This window comes from Bufo gargarizans, chromosome 5 (genome assembly GCF_014858855.1).
Source record: "Bufo gargarizans isolate SCDJY-AF-19 chromosome 5, ASM1485885v1, whole genome shotgun sequence".
NCBI lineage: Eukaryota > Metazoa > Chordata > Amphibia > Anura > Bufonidae > Bufo > Bufo gargarizans.
Genome location: NC_058084.1, coordinates 236571412 through 236589995, shown reverse-complemented (window position 1 = coordinate 236589995; position 18584 = coordinate 236571412). Strand labels below are relative to the sequence as shown.

Sequence of the window (18584 nt, the reverse complement as noted above, 5' to 3'; positions counted from 1 at the left end):
GATTAACCCCTTCAGGGGCACAGACTCAGAGCTGAAGGCTTTACAGAGTAGCTGCAGCCAGTAAGGAGACAAATGCTGGGCACAGGAGCTGACAAAGGAGTTCTGCAGAGTATTGCCCAGGAACAGGTAGGGGGAAGATGCTGTGTGTATCAGCAGTGTCCTTGTACAGCTAGGACTTGTAGTCCTACACGCATAACATGTTGCTGAGTATCCCTCTGCAGAGCCATTGGAAGGGCAGAGATTGTTGTTATTGCAGGTAAACAAAGGGCCAGAATAGAACTAGGGAAATGATGAAATAGATATTATTTCTTTTTAAATAAAACTTGCTTAGCTTAGTTGTTTATTGTTGCCCATCAGATTTGCAGTGCTATATTTTTTCATAACTTTAACAACCCCTTTAAGACTGGTGTATGAGGGCACCTCATACAACCCCATCAGTTGCAGAATTTTCCAATACACTACTGCACTGTTTAGTGCCCATACCTAAGGGGTTGGGGGCGGCACAGGGAAACCCCTAATGGACCCTCATTAGTCACAGTTTTGTTCAAGAAACCGAAATAAAATTCTGTAATATTGCACATTATCACTTAAAGGGAACCTGTCACCTGGATTTTGGGTATAGAGTTGAGGACATGGGTTGCTAGATGGCCGCTAGCACAAGCGCAATACCCAGTCCCCATAGCTCTATGTGCTTTTATTGTGTAAAAAAAAAAACTATTTGATACATACGCAAATTAACCGGAGATGAGTCCTGTCCCTGACTTATCTCAGGGACAGGACTCATCTCAGGTTAATTTGCATATGCATCAAATAGTTTTTTTTGTACACAATAAAAGCACACAGAGCTATGGGTATTGTGGATTTGCTAGCAGCCATCTAGCAACATATGTCCTCAGCTCTATACCCAAAATCCCGGTGACAGGTTCCCTTTAAGACTCCACATGAATTACAAAGTTATTTGTGCAAGAAAAGATTATATCTGTAAAGACTAAATCAAGGCCACTGGACGTACTGTAGATTTCTTGAAAACGTTTCACTCGTTCTTCCAACAAGCTTTCTCAATTCTGAGTGATTGTACAAAAATTCTGGGAATAAATATGTAACTTAATCCACATCTGGTAATTATACCCAGCATTGGGTCAAAGGTGTTGATCCCATTATCCTAATTGGAGTCAGTAAGTGATAAAGACTTCCCAGAAAAAGGTGTCAAGACAGCATTGTATGTGGCAGACAATAGAATCTCCTGGATCATAACAACACATATGAGGCCCTAAGACGTGACCCAACCAGTGGCTACAAGAAGAAGGTTATAGAACTACTACAACCACTAGAAAAGGACAAAATCATTGATCGGGCCATGTATCATCGCCTCTACCCTGGTGAAGCCCCTCTATGTATTTATGGACTTCCTTAAAATACATAAGGACGGGACCCCTCTCAGGCCAATCGTCAGCAGCATCAACTCTGTGACCTACAATGTGGCAAAATACTTAGCCAGAATCCTAGCGCCCTTGGTTGGAAACACACAACATCACAAACAGAACTCTCAGGATTTCACCACCAAAATCCAGAACTTGGTATTGGGCACAGAAGAAACAATGATCTCCTATGATGTTACATCCCTCTTCACCTGCATACCCACTACAGAGGCAATTGAAACAGTCAGGAAACAGTTACTACTAGACAACACCTTAGGCTGCAGAACAGAACTTAGCTGAGACCAAGTGTGTGCCTTACTGGACCTTTCTCTGAGTACCACCTACTTCAAGTGTAAGGACAAGTTCTACCAGCAAAAACATGGCTGTGCTATGGGATCGCCAGTCTCTGCTATTGTAGTGAACCTGTATATGGAGGAAGTAGAAAGGAAAGCCCTGACCACTTTCAAGGGAATTACACCGAATCATTGGTTCAGATATGTGGATGACACTTGGGTTAAAATTCATAAACAAGAGTTACAGGCTTTCACCGACCTCATAATCTCAGTGGATCATAACATCAATTTCACGTGGGAAGATATGCAGAACAACAAACTGGCGTTTCTGGACTGTCATATAACAGTGGAAGAGGGAAGGAAGCTGGGAATAGAGGTCTCTCGAAAATCAACACACACACAGACCAGTTCCTGCTATTTGATTCCCACCATCCTCTAGACCACAAACTGGGAGTCATCCAGACTCTACACCACCGGGCAGAGAAAATCCCCACCAGCACAGAGGCCAAGGCGAAGGAACTCAAACATCTCAGAGGGGCACTTAAAACTTGTGGGTATCCAGTTTGGGCCTTTGTCAAAACAGAAGGAAGGAGATGAAAGAGCACCAAGACTACCAGTGAGGGCGAGAAGCATGACAGACGCAAGAATATGGTTATCCCATATGTAGCTGGGGTGTCTGAGAAACTCAAAAGGATTTTTTATAAACATCACATTCCTGTTTGCTTTAAACCCAGCAACACACTGAGGCAACAACTGGTTCACCCCAAAGACCCAACGCCTAAACACAAGATGGACAACATTGTGTACGCAGTCCAGTGCAATGAGGAATGCTCAGAACTGTATATCGGCAAAACAAAACAACAACTACATCAGCGTATGGCTCAGCATAGAAGAGCCAAAACCTCTGGTCAAGATTCAGCCATGTACTTACATCTAAAAGGAACAGGTCACACCTTTGAAGACAGTAAAGTACGTGTATTGGATAAGGAGGCCGATTGGTACAAACGAGGCGTGAAGGAGTCCATCTACGTAAAAATGGAGAAGCCAAGCTTGAATAGAGGGGGGGGGGGGGGGGCTGGGGGGGGTGGTTAGACATCTATTGTCTGCCACATACAATGCTGTCTTGACACCTTTTTCTGGGAGGTCTTTATCACCTACTGACTCCAATTAGAATAATGGGATCAACACCTTTGACCCAATGCTGGGTATAATTACCAGATGTGGATTCAGTTACATATTTATTCCCAGAATTGAGAAAGCTCGTTGGAAGAACGAGTGAAACGTTTTCAAGAAATCTACAGTACGTCCAGTGGCCTTGATTTATTCTTTACAGATATATACCATGACCTGGATAAATGAGAACCTTCAGACAAGAAAAGATTATGTATTTTCTTCATTCTTTTAATTTATGATTTTTATTTTTTATTTTTTTTATTTCAACAGTACATGAGCAATGTTGATTCATGGTGTAAGGCTTGTGGTAAAGTAGAACTTCCATCAGAGCTGCAGGATTTGGAAGATGCCATACATCATCATCAAGGAATTTATGAGCACATCACAGTGGCTTACTCTGAGGTATATTACTGCATGCAATACACATGGTTAGCATTACTATTTAGCAATTAATTAGTTAAAAAAAAAAAGTTTTGATTTGATGTGAGGTTAACAATTTTTCAGTATAAGGCTACTTTTACACTTCCGGCAGTGATCCGGTGTTCTGCCAAATCTCTAAACCTTGCCAAAAGTCTATACCGGAAGTGACACGGTTGCATCGGAAGGAATCAGCTGGAGGAGGGTGTGCACTGCGCAAGCGCACATCCACCGGCTTAGCATAGAATTATTGCAGAGCTGCGATAGAAGTACTTCGTACACCACGCATGCGCACTTAGGGGTATAGAGATTTTGCAGCGCAAAATGTTTCATCAGATCTCCCTACCCCTAAGTGCGCAGGTGGCCGCAAATCATCAGTTGCAGTTCAGCTCTACTATGTGGTGAGCTCGGTATCCAGCACTCAGCTCTGCGGTAAGGATGAACTGCAACTGATGATTTGTGGGCGTGTGCGCACTCAGGGGTAGAGAGATCTGATGAAACATTTTGCGCGGCAAAATCTCTATACCCTTAAGTGCGCTGCAATAATTCTTTGCTAAGCCGGTGGATGTGCGTTTGCGCAGCGCCGCACACAACCTCCTCCAGCTGATTCCTTGGGGGCCTCGTCACTTCCGGTATAGACTTTTGGCAAGGTATAGAGATTTGGCAGAACACCGGCAAGCAGTTCCATCGCTTATAAAAACAAACAAACTAAAACTGTGTTTAATGGTAGAAAGTCAATGTGATATAAACAGAGTGAGGAGATTCATGAAAACTACAGAAAAAACTCATTGTTGCCTATAGCATCCACAGCACAGATTTCATTTTTCAAGAGCCCTAATAGAAATGAAAACTGCACTGTGGTAGTTTGCAATGGTGACGGTGGTGTTGCTAGGGCTGGTGTCACCCGGTGCGGTAGAAAATGGTGTCACACACACAATTATTTTGCCATATATGGGGGCTATGGTGATGCTACTGCCATAGGGGCATCCTTTAGCTCATCAGACTTCCCCTAGCAGTCAGAGCCTGGTCTCGGGAGGGGCACTTCCAGATTATTTTCTGTCCGCCGCCACAAAACAATGGTGCTTATAGAACAGACTACACAGTGTAGCGGTTTACTGTGTGGCACAGTGTAGCGGTATACTGTATGTTGTGGGGCACAGTGTAGCGGTATACTGTATGTTGTGGGGCACAGTGTAGCGGTATACTGTATGTTGTGGGGCACAGTGCAGTGTATATGGGGGCTATGGTGGTGCTACTGCCATAGGGGCATGCGTTAGCTCAGCAGACCCCCCCTAGCAGTCAGAGCCTGGTCTCGGGAGGGGCACTTCCAGATTATTTTCTGTCCGCCGCCACAAAACAATGGTGCTTATAGAACAGACTACACAGTGTAGCGGTATGCTGTATATTGTGTGGCACAGTTTAGAGGTCTACTGTATATTGTGGGGCACAGTGTAGAGGTATACTGTATATTGTGGGGCACAGTGTAGCGGTATACTGTATATTGTGGGGCACAGTGTAGCGGTATACTGTATATTGTGGGGCACAGTGTAGAGGTATACTGTATATTGTGGGGCACAGAGTAGCGGTATACTGTATATTGTGGGGCACAGTGTATGTTATATGTGTATAACAAACATATTCCACATGAAAACTTACAATTACTTGGCTTGGCCCTTAGGGATCTCGGACACCACTTCAGCATTTTGGCTGGGGGGCTCGGCGGAGCTGATGTTGTGTTTTATACTAATGAGAGAGATTTTCATAAGGATTTAGAGAAGGGGCAGAGGGATAGCAGAGCAGGGAGAGGCTGGTGCTGCTACTAGGGGTCATACCATGGGGAGTAATATAGCCCACCGTAATGTCCCCCCCCCCCCTCCCCCCTTAGAAATAATTCTCCTTATAATGTGACCGTGCAAAAAATACCCCCTTGTAATGCCCCCAGTTGAGCTAATGTCCCCATAGTGCCCCCATAATGTGCCAGTATAAAATACCCCTATATAGTGCCCCCCATAATGTACCAGTATAAAATGCCCCATATATAGTGTCCGGCCTCTGATAGGCTACCGGCCTAGTGTCCCCCATAATGCACCCCAATAATGTGCCAGTAAGTGTCCCCATAGATGCCCCCTATCATGTGCCATTATCAACTGCCTCTTCCCCCCCCCCCTTCCCCACATGTCCCAGTATCATAGTGCCATCTCCCCCCCCCCCCAATGTGCCAGTATCAAGTGCCTCTCTCCTTCCCACCCACCATGTACCAGTATCATAGTGCCAAACCCCCCCATGTGCCAGTATCAGTGCCATCCCCCCCCCCCCAAAATAAAAGTGCCAGTATCAAGTGCCTCTCTCCTTCCCACCCCCATGTACCAGTATCATAGTGCCAAACCCCCCCATGTGCCAGTATCATAGTGCCACCCCCCAAAAAAAGTGCCAGTATCATAGTGCCATCTCCCCCCCCATGTGCCAGTATCATAGTGCCATAACCCCCCCAAAAAAGTGCCAGTATCAAGTGCCTCTCTCCTTCCCACCCCCCATGTGCCAGTATCATAGTGCCAAACCCCCCCATGTTACCTCCATGTCAGCGAGGCGATGCAGCCTCTTGCTGTGTCCCGCTCTTATGGCTGTGTGGGTAAATGCTTTGCCTCTGATACAGAAGGTCGTAGGTTCAAATCCCAGCAGAAACTTTTCTGAAATGCAAAGATACAAAAGGTCTTGGGTTCGAATCCCAGACACATCCTCTCCTGAGATGACTATGCCTGGGATTCGTAAATGAGAAGTGTGCAAGTTGCCGGCCCTGCTGGTGTCACCCCGTCACTTGTGTCACACGCACCCCCCTTGCAACCTGGTGAGAAGATCAACACAGACAGAAAGGTAATTCAAAATGCCACGTGAATTCCATAATGAGTGTTTTACATGGAACTTTTTTGGGAATAACACAAATTGATTTTTTTTGTCTCCATCCTAAAATGGTTTTCTAAGTCTTTAATATTGAAGACCTATCCTCTGGATAGGTCATCAATATCTGATCGGTGGGCGCCCGACACCAGGGACCCCGCCTATCAGCTGTTTGAGAATCCACTGGCGCTCCTGTGAGCGCTGTGATCTTCTCCGTGCTCACCAAGCACAGTGCCATGCATTGTGTAGTGGCTGTGTTTGGGATCGTGGCTCGGCCTCATTCACATCTATAGGACTGAGCTGCTCCTAGGCCAAGTCACCGATGAACATGTCGTCACTGGCCTTGGAAAAAGCTGTGAGAAGGCAGCAGCACGCACAGGAGTCCTAGGTGTCGGACCCCTGCCGATTAATACTAATGACCTATCCTGATGATAGGTCATCAGTATCTGAAGTCTCAGAAAACCCCTTTTAATAAATGCTAGCTTTAGAAGTTACTGTTTAAATATGTATTCATGTATTATTTATAGCTGTATTATTTCTGTATATGTTGTAGTCCCTATTAGTTTATCGGGTCCATAAGAGAAGGATTTTCCAGATATATTCCCCTCATGAAATATTATTATTAAACATTATTCATGGGAAACCTCTTTAGCCCTGAAACATAGCTTTTGATACGACTTGTATATGGGGCTGGTAAAAGTACTGATAAAACTTTTTTTTTACTTACAACCTTATGTATACTTTTATGTAAAGGTCAGTCAAGAAGGAAAATCTCTCCTGGACAAACTTCAGCGGCCATTAACTCCTGGTAGCTCTGATTCCCTGACTGCTTCTGCCAACTATTCAAAGGCTGTTCACCATGTCTTAGATGCTGTTCATGAGGTTTTGCACCATCAGCGACAACTAGAAAATATATGGCAACATCGAAAGGTTCGATTACATCAGCGATTGCAACTCTGCGTTTTTCAGCAAGATGTTCAGCAGGTAGGTTATGTTAATAAGTAGCTTTATTGTGTCGGATCTGTCAATTTGTATCAGTTCAAAAACCTTCAGTCTTGAGGTTCAGTAAACCTGTAATTTTTTACATCCAATTACAGTGTAACTCTATATACTTGTTTGCTGAACATTGAAGCCAAGAGGAAAAAGGCACCTTTTTGGATAAGGCTACTTTCACACTCACGTTTGGTGCCGAACTGTCATTGAGCTGCACAGACGGATCCGTTCAGATAATACAAACGTCTGCATCCACTCAGAATGGATCAGTTTGTATTATCTTTATCATAGCCAAGACGTCAGTCTTCAACACCATTGAAAGTCTATTGTCATAAAAAATGGATCCGTCCCCATTGACTTACATTGTGTGTCAGTAATCTGTTTGGTGCAGTTTCGTCAGACTGACACCAAAACGCTGCAAGCAGCTTTTTGTTGTCCGCCTCCAAAGCGGAATAGAGACGGAACGAAGGCAGACTGATGCATTCTGAGCAGATCTTTTTCCATTCAGAATGCATTATGGCAAAACTGATCCGTTTTGGACCGCTTGTGAGAGCCCTGAACGGATCTCGCAAACGGAAAGCCAAAACGCCAGTGTGAAAGTAGCCTAATCTGTAAAATATGCTGTGGGATGATGGCACCTTTGCATTCAGGGGACACTATAGCCAAATACTTGTAAATGCACTAACTGAGGGATTATCCTTCTCAGGACACCTTATTATCATCCACAGTGTAGCGCTGTTAACAGCCAGTGGTTCTCGCTCTAGTGCAGTTCAGAAGTCCATCTATTTGCTGCTGCAAGGGAAAATCTGGCTGGCCATGTTGTCTAAAGCCATGGAGGTTAGCCTGTGGCATCTGACTGGAAGGGGTTGAATGCGATGAGACTACTTATTTAAGGGTACTTTCACACTTGCGGCAGGACGGATCCGACAGGCTGTTCACCCTGTCGGATCCGTCCTTCCGCTATTTCGCCGTGCCGCCGGACGCGGCTCCGTCCCTATTGACTATAATGGGGACGGGGCGGAGCTCTGGCGCAGTACGGCAGTTCGCGGTGAGAGGCCGCCGGACTAAAAAGTCGGACATGCAGTGCTTTTAGTCCAGCGGCCTTTTCGCCGTGCACTGCTGAGCTGCATCAGAGCCCCGCCCCCATTATAGTCAATGGGGATGGAGCGGCGGCACGGCGAAATAGCGGAAGGACGGATCCAACAGGGTGAACACCCTGTCGGACCCGTCTTGCCGCAAGTGTGAAAGTACCCTTAGCAAATCTTATGTCGTGAACTGAGTGTACCTTGTGAGATATAAAATGGTAATGGCAACGTATTATTATATGAAGAAGCTCTTCCACTGCACTAATCGCTCCCTGATGAGCCATTGTATTATGGCGAAACGCGTCAGAGAGAACTTGCAGTCAGCTATTAGAGGAAGGGATTATTGGGTCAGGCCCAAGGTTCCAGCGGCTGGGGGTCGCTCTTTTCAGGGCGAGTGCTCAGACTACAGCCAGTTAGCCTATCTCCCCACTTAAGACTAGAGTTAGGGTCAGAGATAAGTAGGCTTAGCTGTATATTCAATACTGAGTAATATCTGCAGATCTTGCCTAGAAGCAACCCCCACCATAAATCGCCAAGCCCTCACAAGGGAAAAATACCTTATACCCCTCTCCTAGCAAAGAGCCATACGCCATAGTGCGTGTGTAAGAATTTTAGTAACACTGTCTCACTTATTTTAAAGAAGTAAAAAAAAAAAAGTTAGGTATCATTATATCTCACAAGGTACACTCGGTTCACCACATAAGATTTATTGAGACTACTGAGCTATTAGATATGCTGTCTTTCTTGACAGCCTATCTTACATTGGGTATATTCTCTCTGTGCTTGCACTAGTGGAGCATATCACTGCTGTGTTCACATGATAAATAATTGGACGAACACCTCTATTACTGTCGCTATAGTTGTTTTCATGTTGATATCTCACAGCGCATGGTATAGCAAAATATGCCAAACTGCTTCTGTAGGCATAACAGTAAATATATTGCTCAGTTATGAAATTTAAACATTTTACTTCAAAATAACTTTGATGTACAATAAACGTAAATAATTATTTCCTGGAACAGTAGAATATAAGGAAACAAAAGGTGCAGTTGAATACTGGAAACAAATATTAATATGGGCACATAAAATAGATAATTGAAAATAAGTGTCTGGGCCCTAGCAGTGTGTAATTATACTCCGCATACATAGTTAGACGGAGTATTTCGGAACTTGAAGCAAGTGCCTGCTTGATGAGCATTAAGTTCCAGTGCTTGCAATGTGCCTTTGTTTCAGCCGTGTAACATACATATGTACAGGTAACTGCAATGCCTTTTCCCCCTTGTTTCTTTATTATTCTTGTAGGTGCTAGATTGGATTGAAAACCACGGAGAAGCCTTTCTTAGTAAACACACAGGTGTAGGGAAGTCTCTTCACAGAGCAAGGGCATTGCAAAAACGGCATGAAGATTTTGAGGAGGTTGCACAGGTGAGAAGAATTTAAAGGGAATTTATCACTCCTAATTTTTTTTCTAATTAAAACCACATACTGATGATAATAAGTGGGGAGGGGGGGGGGGGGGTTGCCACCTAGCTTGATCTATTAAGTCTTTAGATGACTTATTGACATTGATCAGGAAGAGTATTGTGAACATATTTTGTGATGTGCAGAGGTCACTACTTACTGCTACTTACTGTTAGTGGTGGATCCTGTGTTATCTGCATACATTTTTATAAATGAAAAAAGTCTTACCTTTTAATTGTAATTCTGCATGTGATTGTGAGAAAACTATTGAAAAAAGATCTCTACAGAACAGGAATGGATTCAAGAAGAAGATTCAAGATTTTTTTTAAAATTGTAGTAACATGAAGAATTAAAGAAAAGAAACACCACCCCACCCCCTCAAAAAAAAACAAAAAAAACGGAATCATCAAAATTTCTTTGAAAATAATCTACCTAGTTTGACTCAATTTAACAATGACATTGCTACTTAACATAAATGAAAACATGCATTTTTTTGAGTTAGGCCACTTTCACACGAGCGAGTTGTACAGTGGACTCAGAGCGTGAGTATAAGACAGCACCCATCCTGAACTTCTAGCATTGCCGGGATCGCATAGCATTATATTGATTTATGATGCTATGTAAACCATAGAGGTCTGGAATGTATTGGATAACAATGATAGCATTATGTCATTGTTATCCAATACATTCCAGACCTCGAAGGGTTACATAGCATCATGAATTAATATAATGCTATGTGACCACGGCAGTGCTGGGAGTTCAGGACGGGAGCTGTCTTATACTCATGCCCGTCCGGAGTGTACAACTCGCTCATGTGAAAGCAACCTTATACTTAGTTTAGTACTCCAGAAATCGCAGTTTGACTGGTATGCTAATGAGGCCTCAAAGTGCCCCACTGGGCATGAATAATGGTTCCATCCAGTCTGCCCCCTCCTCTGCAACGTGAAGATCAGCATAGAACACTTCCTGCTTGGTCATTGTGTCCTTTGGTGAAATCTCTAACAAGCATAGAACAAGAAACTCTCTGCGCTTGTGCATTGACTATCCTGCTGTGGGTATAAAATTCATGATACTTACTGTGCAAGTGACGTTTGTGACCAGGCAGGAGGAGTTCTTTGCTGATTGTGATGACACACAGGAGGAAGCTACCAGGACGGTGCAAGGGGAGGTACAGGAATCAAATAAAGGGGCAGACTTGGGCACTTGTACATTATTCTTGCACCACTGAGCACTTTGAGGCCTCATTAGCACACCGATCAAAATGATTTCTGGAGTTCTAAATTAAGGATAATGCTAACAAAAGTATATTTATGTAAAGGCTTTGCAACTTAGGCTACTTTCACACTAGCGTTCGTCGGTCTGCTCGTGAGCTCCGTTTGAAGGGGCTCACGAGCGGACCCGAACGCAGCCGTCCAGCCCTGATGCAGTCTGAATGGAGCGGATCCGCTCAGACTGCATCAGTCTGGCGGCGTTCAGCCTCCGCTCCGCTCTCGCCTCCGCACGGACAGGCGGACAGCTGAACGCTGCTTGCAGCGTTCGGGTGTCCGCCTGGCCGTGCGGAGGCGTGCGGATCCGTCCAGACTTACAATGTAAGTCAATGGGGACGGATCCGTTTTTTTTTTTTTTTTTTTTAATTCTGTTTATTTGAAGCAGATTCATCAAAAAGAAACAAGGCACGGGTCATGTACCCACATATCAATCATTACACACACTTTCCCCGCATGGGTTCCAGAGAAAACCAGGGGGCACAAACAGTTACATGAGGAACATGAGTATAATATACATGAATCTGACTGCATTTTCCAATTTTTCTGAAAGAAGTAAAAGCAAATAAAAACCAGAAAGAAATAAAGAAAAGAAAGGAAAGAGGGGGGAGGGACAGAAATAGGGGGGAGGAGGGGGGGGGGAGGCAGGACTATACTGCCAGGGGTCCCAGGGTATTACCCAGAGAAGCTTTAAGATACCACGAGGTATACTGAAAGGGCTTCACCAATTCCCTAGTCTCTGGCGGACTAAAGTGCGCGGCAATAAAAGTACGCCATTTATTAAAGAATTTGGAAGCTGAACCTTCTTTGTGCCTAGACGCTTCAATCCTTTCAAATCCCAAAAGAACTTTCAATTCAGAGACCACATCAGGAATGTCTGGCATGGCATCTGTAAGCCATCTTTGGAGCAAGACTCTTTTGGCTACTAATAAGACTGAGTGCAACAAAATCGGGATCCGAGTCTGGTTCACCGGGCGGATATAATGAAAGACCAGGGCCTGGGGTTCCATAGACAATTCCACCGACCAGTTCTTCTTAATATAATCTATCACAGCGGCCCAGAATTTGACTACCTCAGGACACGTCCAAATGCCATGCCAGAAATCCATAGCCGCCAACTTACAATTGGGACAATGTGTGATACGATCCGGAAACTGGGGAGAGGCCGGAAAGTTAAAACCATAGATTGCCCGGTACATCATCCTGAAAAAGGTTTCACGCCAAGTCTCACCTACCACGCACTGGCGTACCTTACTCCAACCTTCCAGGATCTTAACCCCAATCTCATCATCCATGGTGATGTGTTCCCATTTCTTAAAAAGTGTGGAAGCCTTGACCTTCGTGAAATTTCCTGAGAAGGCCCTATACAGCCTAGAGAGTGAAACCGTTTGGGGGGAGAAACTGAGGACTTCATCGAAGGAATTTTTGGACGCTTCCCTCGACAAATCACGCAATCTATGTGAACAGAAACCCACAATCTGCATTATTTGCAGGAAATGGGAATCCGGCAGAGCGTATTTTTCCTTCAATTCTTTTGGAGTCAGCCAGCGTTTGTCTCCCAGATGCATCAGATGTTCCGCCCCAGCCAAACCCCTAGATATCCACAGCTCAGGAGGTCTCAAACTAGTTCCGGAAGGGAACTCCGGATGACCCCATAACGGCATCCATTTGGAGATTGCATGAGGCAAGTTAAAAGTCTTCCTAACCGCCTTCCAGGTTGCTATCGTATCTCTCAATAAAAGCGAAGATTTAATATCCCCAGGCAATGCAGACAGATTAGAGTGAAGGCACGACACCAAGTTCCATGGGGCAACCAGGTTTTGTTCCACCTCCCTATTAGAGAAAAGATCTGTGTCGTGTACCCAGTCGGACACGTGACGCATGAGACATGCTAGATTGTATCCCCGTATATTCGGGAATTTTACTCCTCCCTCTGGTTTCCATAGCATAAGCTTCGAAAGAGAGATACGAGGGCGCCTGCCAGACCACAAGAACTTGGTAAAAGCCTTATTTAGTGCATTGACATCTGTATGTTTCAGTAGGATCGGAAGCGTCTGGAGAGGGTAGAGCAGCTTAGAAAAACTCATCATCTTGATGAGCTGGCACCTCCCCAGCAGAGATAAGGGGAGTGAATGCCATCTCTCTAGTTCAGAAATTATTTTCGTTATGAGGGGAGGATAATTTAGCAAATACAGTGACCCCGGGAGCTTACCAATTTTGACCCCCAAGTACGTAACCTGTTTCTTAACAACAGATAAAGAGAGACCAGCATCCCGCCAAAGCTGCGGTGGGTTAGCGGCGTGTAGCTCAAGAATCTCACTTTTAGACGAGTTAATTTTATACCCCGAAAAGGACCCAAAAGAACTCAGGAACTCCATCAAGGGGCCCAAGTGACGCTGGGGGGTATCCATGAAAATTAAAAGATCATCAGCATACAAGGTTAGTTTGACCTCCTTCTTGCCTATGGTAATGCCCTTGTATAAGTCAGAATCCTCTAGAAATCTGGCTAAAGGCTCGATGGCTAGGTCAAAAAGAAGGGGGGAAAGCGGACAACCCTGTCTAGTCCCTCTCTGAAGGGGGAAAACCCGAGACAAAAAACCTCCTGTGTGAATGCGCGCAGCCGGACTAGAATAAAGACCTCCCAAAAAAGTACGGACATCCCCAACAATCTGGAATTTGTCTAGCACCGCCCCCAACCAGTCCCAACGCACTGAGTCAAAAGCCTTTTCGGCATCTAAAGCCAACAGAATAGGGGCCCAGGCTGGCTGAGGGCGCCGCCTGACCCAGTCCAACGTAGCCAGTACCTTCCTAATATTCGCCACCCCCGACCTCCCTTTAATGAAACCTACTTGGGAAGGACCCACCAGGGTAGGCATTAAGAGACTCAATCTGTCAGCCAATATTTTAGTCAATATCTTGAGATCCTGGTTAATGAGTGATATCGGGCGATACGAGCCTGGATCTTGCGGGTCCTTATTAGGTTTAAGTATCAGTTTAATGTGGGCGACATTAACATGAGCTGGAAAACTACCCGTGTGCAAAAGATGGTTGAAATACTCCGTCATCGTGGGGGTAAGGTTATCCTGTAAGACTTTATAAAATTCTCCTGAGAATCCGTCAGGGCCTGGCACCTTACCATTATGCAAGGAGCGTATTGTATGTAGCACCTCCTCAGCCGTTATTTCCGCATTCAAAGATCCCTGTTGTTCCTCCGTCAGGGAAGGCAATTTAACGCCTGACAGAAACCGCCTACCCTTTTCCGGGTCCACTGGAGTGTCACTGTAGAGACGCTCATAATATTTTCCCAGAAGATCATTTATCAACTTAGGATTTGTTTGGGTCACTCCCCCCTCCTCTTTCAGAGCCGTAATGACTGTAGGAGCCCTTCTGCCCCGCGCTAAGTTAGCCAACATTTTGCCTGACTTATTCCCAAATCTGAACAGATCTGTCTGGAACTCCGACCTGTACATCGCCTCCCTTTTATCCACCCAAACTTCAAAGTTGTTTCTAGCTGCAATCCAGGCCTCCTTATTCCTAGTGGTGGCCACCCGAAGGAACTGAGTGTACGCCTGTCTAAGAGCCGAGCTAGCCTCCTGGTATTGTTTAGCTACTACCTTGCGCAGATTGCTGACATAACTGAGAATTCGACCCCTCAGTACCGCTTTAGCAGTCTCCCAGTGGGTCGAAACATCTGATGCATCCCGGGGATTGTCACCCTGAAACTCCCACCACCAACCTTGCAGTGTATCTTTAAAGTTGTCGTCTCCGGCCAGAAAAGAAGGAAAGCGCCATAGAAAATCAGTTCCTCTAGGGTAGGTATCCTGCAGGGAAATGGAAATAGGTGAGTGATCGGAAATCAGTAAGTCATGAATTTCGGCGGAGACCACCCTAGATGCCATGTGCAAAGGAAGGAAAAGATAATCAATACGGGACCATACATTATGTGCATGTGAGAAATGCGTATACTCCCTGTCATCAGGGTGTAAAGAGCGCCAGGTATCATACAATCCTGTAGAGGTTAATAAGGGAGGTAGAACCTTGTCAGAGAGCCTTTGCGAACTGACCATCCCCACATCCCTCTTCCGGTCTTCCAGAACAGAGGCAACTGAGTTAAAATCGCCACCCACAATTCTGTTGTGAGTTCCATCCAAATGCAGTCTGTTCTCCAGAAGAGCGTAAAAGGGGGCATTATTATCATTCGGGGCATACACATTATGGATGCTATAAGAAATTCCTCCAATCTCTACTAATAACCTATGCCACCTGCCCTCACTGTCATGGGATTCCGATAATATTTTCCCTGAAAAATTCCTATGTAGCAATGTGAGTACTCCAGCTTTGCGCTCCCTGGCCGAGGATCCGCACACAGAACCTACCCAGAATTTTTTCATTCGGAAGAAATCTTTCTCCTCCAAATGAGTCTCCTGCAGGAGAACTATATCAGGTTGGAAACGCTTCAGGTGGCGCAAAATCTTAGACCGCTTCTGCGGGGAGCGTAAACCCTTGACATTCCAGGATATAATTTTCATTGTAGCCCTGGTATGTACGGATCCCTGAGCAGAGAAAGCCAAGGGAGAGGGGAGGAAGAAGGGAGAGAGGAGGGAGGGAAGGAGATCAAATAACACAAAACAGAAACCAAAACACGTGCAACCAAATAGCCCTGCCTAGATGAGTGGCAGCAGAAGCCAACCCGCCAGGCCGGATATGGCTATATGATGGCAGCCGTGACTAGATCTAGTTATAGACTTTCCTTTTTTCCGCCATGGCAGAGCTCTCACATACCTGGCCTAAAACAATAACAATTTGTGCGACTGAACAGTAAAGGCCTTAGCGTGGGGCACAGAGCTAAATAACAAAACAACCTTACTCTCGAACAAAGTCAGCAACACTGACAAAAACTGCCCCTCAGGATTGAGTCCCAACCACATTTTGAATTGAGGAATATCAACGTCCTCTTCTGGAGGGCCTTTCTAGGCCACTGCGCAAACGGTCATTCCCTCGTCGAGCAGCTGGATCCAATGAGTCCTTCAAAGTAGACCGCTGGGGAGAGAGGGGCACATCATGCGGTTCCGCATCCACAATCTCGTCCAAGGCCTCCTTTGCCTCAGTGGGGGATCTAAAGGTAATGGTCCCCCCATTTGCTCTGTGAATCTTCAAAACCGCCGGAAAAAGAAGCTGAAATCTGATGTCTCTGTGGTATAACTCAGTGCAGACTGGGCTGAAAGCCTTGCGTTTCTTCGCCACCTCAGCCGAGAAATCCTCAAACAATAAGATTTTGTGGCCTCTGATTGTTATCTGATGCCGTCTTTTACGGAAACTGCGGAGTAATGCCACCTTATCATTGAAGTCCAGCAATTTGAAAATAACCTGACGAGGCCTCGCATCCCCACCACGTGGAGACTCAGAGTTTGAGTCCCTAGAACAGTGATGGTGAACCTTTTAGAGACCGAGTGCCCAAACTGCAACCAAATACCCACTTATTTATCGCAAAGTGCCAACACGGCAATTTAACCTGAATACAATATAGTATATCTTCCATGTACTTTATCATTTAGCTATAATAGCTTAATAGCCTACATTCAGTGAGCCGCCTGTGCTGTTCATAGTGCGTCCTGTGCTGATGAATGGCAGGAAATGTCTAAAGCATATTTGTACGCCATAGACTTTTTCCAAGGCGCGGGTGCCCACAGAGAGGGCTCTGAGTGCCGCCTCTGGCACCGGTGCCATAGGTTCGCCATCACTGCCCTAGAAGCTCCTCTATCTGGGCCAATCCTGTGGGCCCTCTCCACTCGACAGAAAAACTTCAGGCCCAGGGCCTCAGGCAGTTCTCTCTCACATATATCCAAAAGGTCCAGTTGTTTAATGGATTCAGGCAGACCAACCACCCTCAGGTTATTGCGGCGTGACCTGTTTTCAAGATCATCAACTTTAAACCGTAGGTATTCCAGGTCATGCTGCTGTGATTTCAAAACAGCCTCAGTGTTCCCTGCTTGCTGCTGCAAGGAGCGTAACTCTTTTTCAAGGGCCCCCACTTGCATGCTGGTCTGGTTTACCTCCTCCCTTAGGGAGTTAAATGAGGCCAGTATTGTTGTTTCCAGCGTTTTCTGGATGTCCGGCATTATGCGTAACGCCACCTCGATGGCTAGCTGCTTGTAATCCAGCGTGTCCGAGCCACCTAAAGGGGACCCCTCTCCCTGGGTGCTCTGAGAGCCCTCCTCCCGAAATAGCAGTGGCTGAGTGTCCGCCATTTTTGCCGCGCTCTGTGAGGCTGCTAGCTGCGCACCTGTGATCTTCTGCCCGCTCCGGAGGAGGTATCTTTCCATCAGCTCCTCAAGGCAGGTAAGTGGTGTCAGTCGGACGTTCCTCAGGATCGGTAAGCAGATCCCTGCGCTGCAAAATGACACGGGTATTCGGCGATATGCAGGAGCTCTGAGCGCTGCGTCCTCACATGGCGGCGCCGGAACCGGAAGTGGGACGGATCCGTTTGAAGATGCCACAATATGGCTCAATCTTCAGGCGGATCCGTCCCCCATTGACTTTACATTGAAAGTCTGGACGGATCCGTACGAGGCTATTTTCACACTTAGCTTTTATATGCTAAAATAATGCAGACGGATCCGTTCTGAACGGAGCCTCCGTCTGCATTATTATGATCGGATCTGTTCAGAACAGATCCGATCGAACGCTAGTGTGAAAGTAGCCTTACTGATCCACTTGCGCTACTTTTTTTTTGCCTCTGAGATAGGAAAGAGTGGTTTTGTGTCTGTGCACTTTGAGGAGACTGAATTTCCTCTGATGTCATGACCAGGCCTCCTTTGATGCCCTCTGTCAGAATGGTTGTGATGTCAGAGCCATGTCATCTTGATCTACAAGCAGGGTAGGCTGGAGTCCACTGCTTCTTATATCGAGGCTGTTTGGGAAGAAATGTTAGGAAGAGGCAGCAAATGGATGAGTTTTTTGGCCCAGGGAAGGATGTAGTATGCCTTTACATTTTTGTCCGATCTTATTGCACACAGCAGTATGGGAAGTGTTGTGACTGCAGCTCATCTATGGCCACAACCTGGAATTTCTGGTTGTAAACAATGACTGAGGGCACAATAAATTTGTGACAGAAATGCAGATTTTAGCGGTGTGTCACTCATGAGCTAAAAGTAAATGGTTGCCGAGAACCAGCATCTTAATCATTGTAGCACAGGCCTTGAAAAGAGTGAAATCTACCTGAGAAGAGTCATGGTTATTTATATATCTTCTGCTCTCCCTGCCTACCTGCTTACTATCGGCAGTTCTCTCCTAGAGAGAAAGGAGGAAAACTAGGCAGGTGGGCAGGGAGAGCTAGAATTCATGAATAACGACTCTTTTCCAGGCCTCTAAAACACATCTCTACTTTATGCTGCCGTTAGTATGGGCAGCATAAAGTTGATGACAGGTTCCCTTTATGCACAGTATATAGCATTGCCCAGGGTTAAAGAGGGCCTTTCAACTATCAGGATATGTAGGGCATAGTGCAGGAATCTAACAGCACTTACTATTTTTTTCTGGGCGCCGTTCCATTCTCCCGCTGTGACCCCCTTTTTCCTCTGCCTG

The 18584-nt window shown here is 45.6% G+C and overlaps 1 protein-coding gene across 4 annotated transcripts in view; it reads left to right on the top strand.

Moving 5' to 3' along the window:
* The window catches only part of TRIO (trio Rho guanine nucleotide exchange factor), a 584493-nt gene that overhangs the window by 157315 nt on the left and 408594 nt on the right, over window positions 1–18584 (top strand). For all 4 annotated transcript variants that reach the window (XM_044293534.1, XM_044293537.1, XM_044293535.1 and 1 more), the window contains exons 8-10: window positions 3155–3286; window positions 6950–7180; window positions 9577–9699. In XM_044293534.1, the coding sequence (XP_044149469.1) occupies window positions 3155–3286; window positions 6950–7180; window positions 9577–9699 (486 nt within the window). The remainder of the gene's footprint in view (window positions 1–3154; window positions 3287–6949; window positions 7181–9576; window positions 9700–18584) is intronic.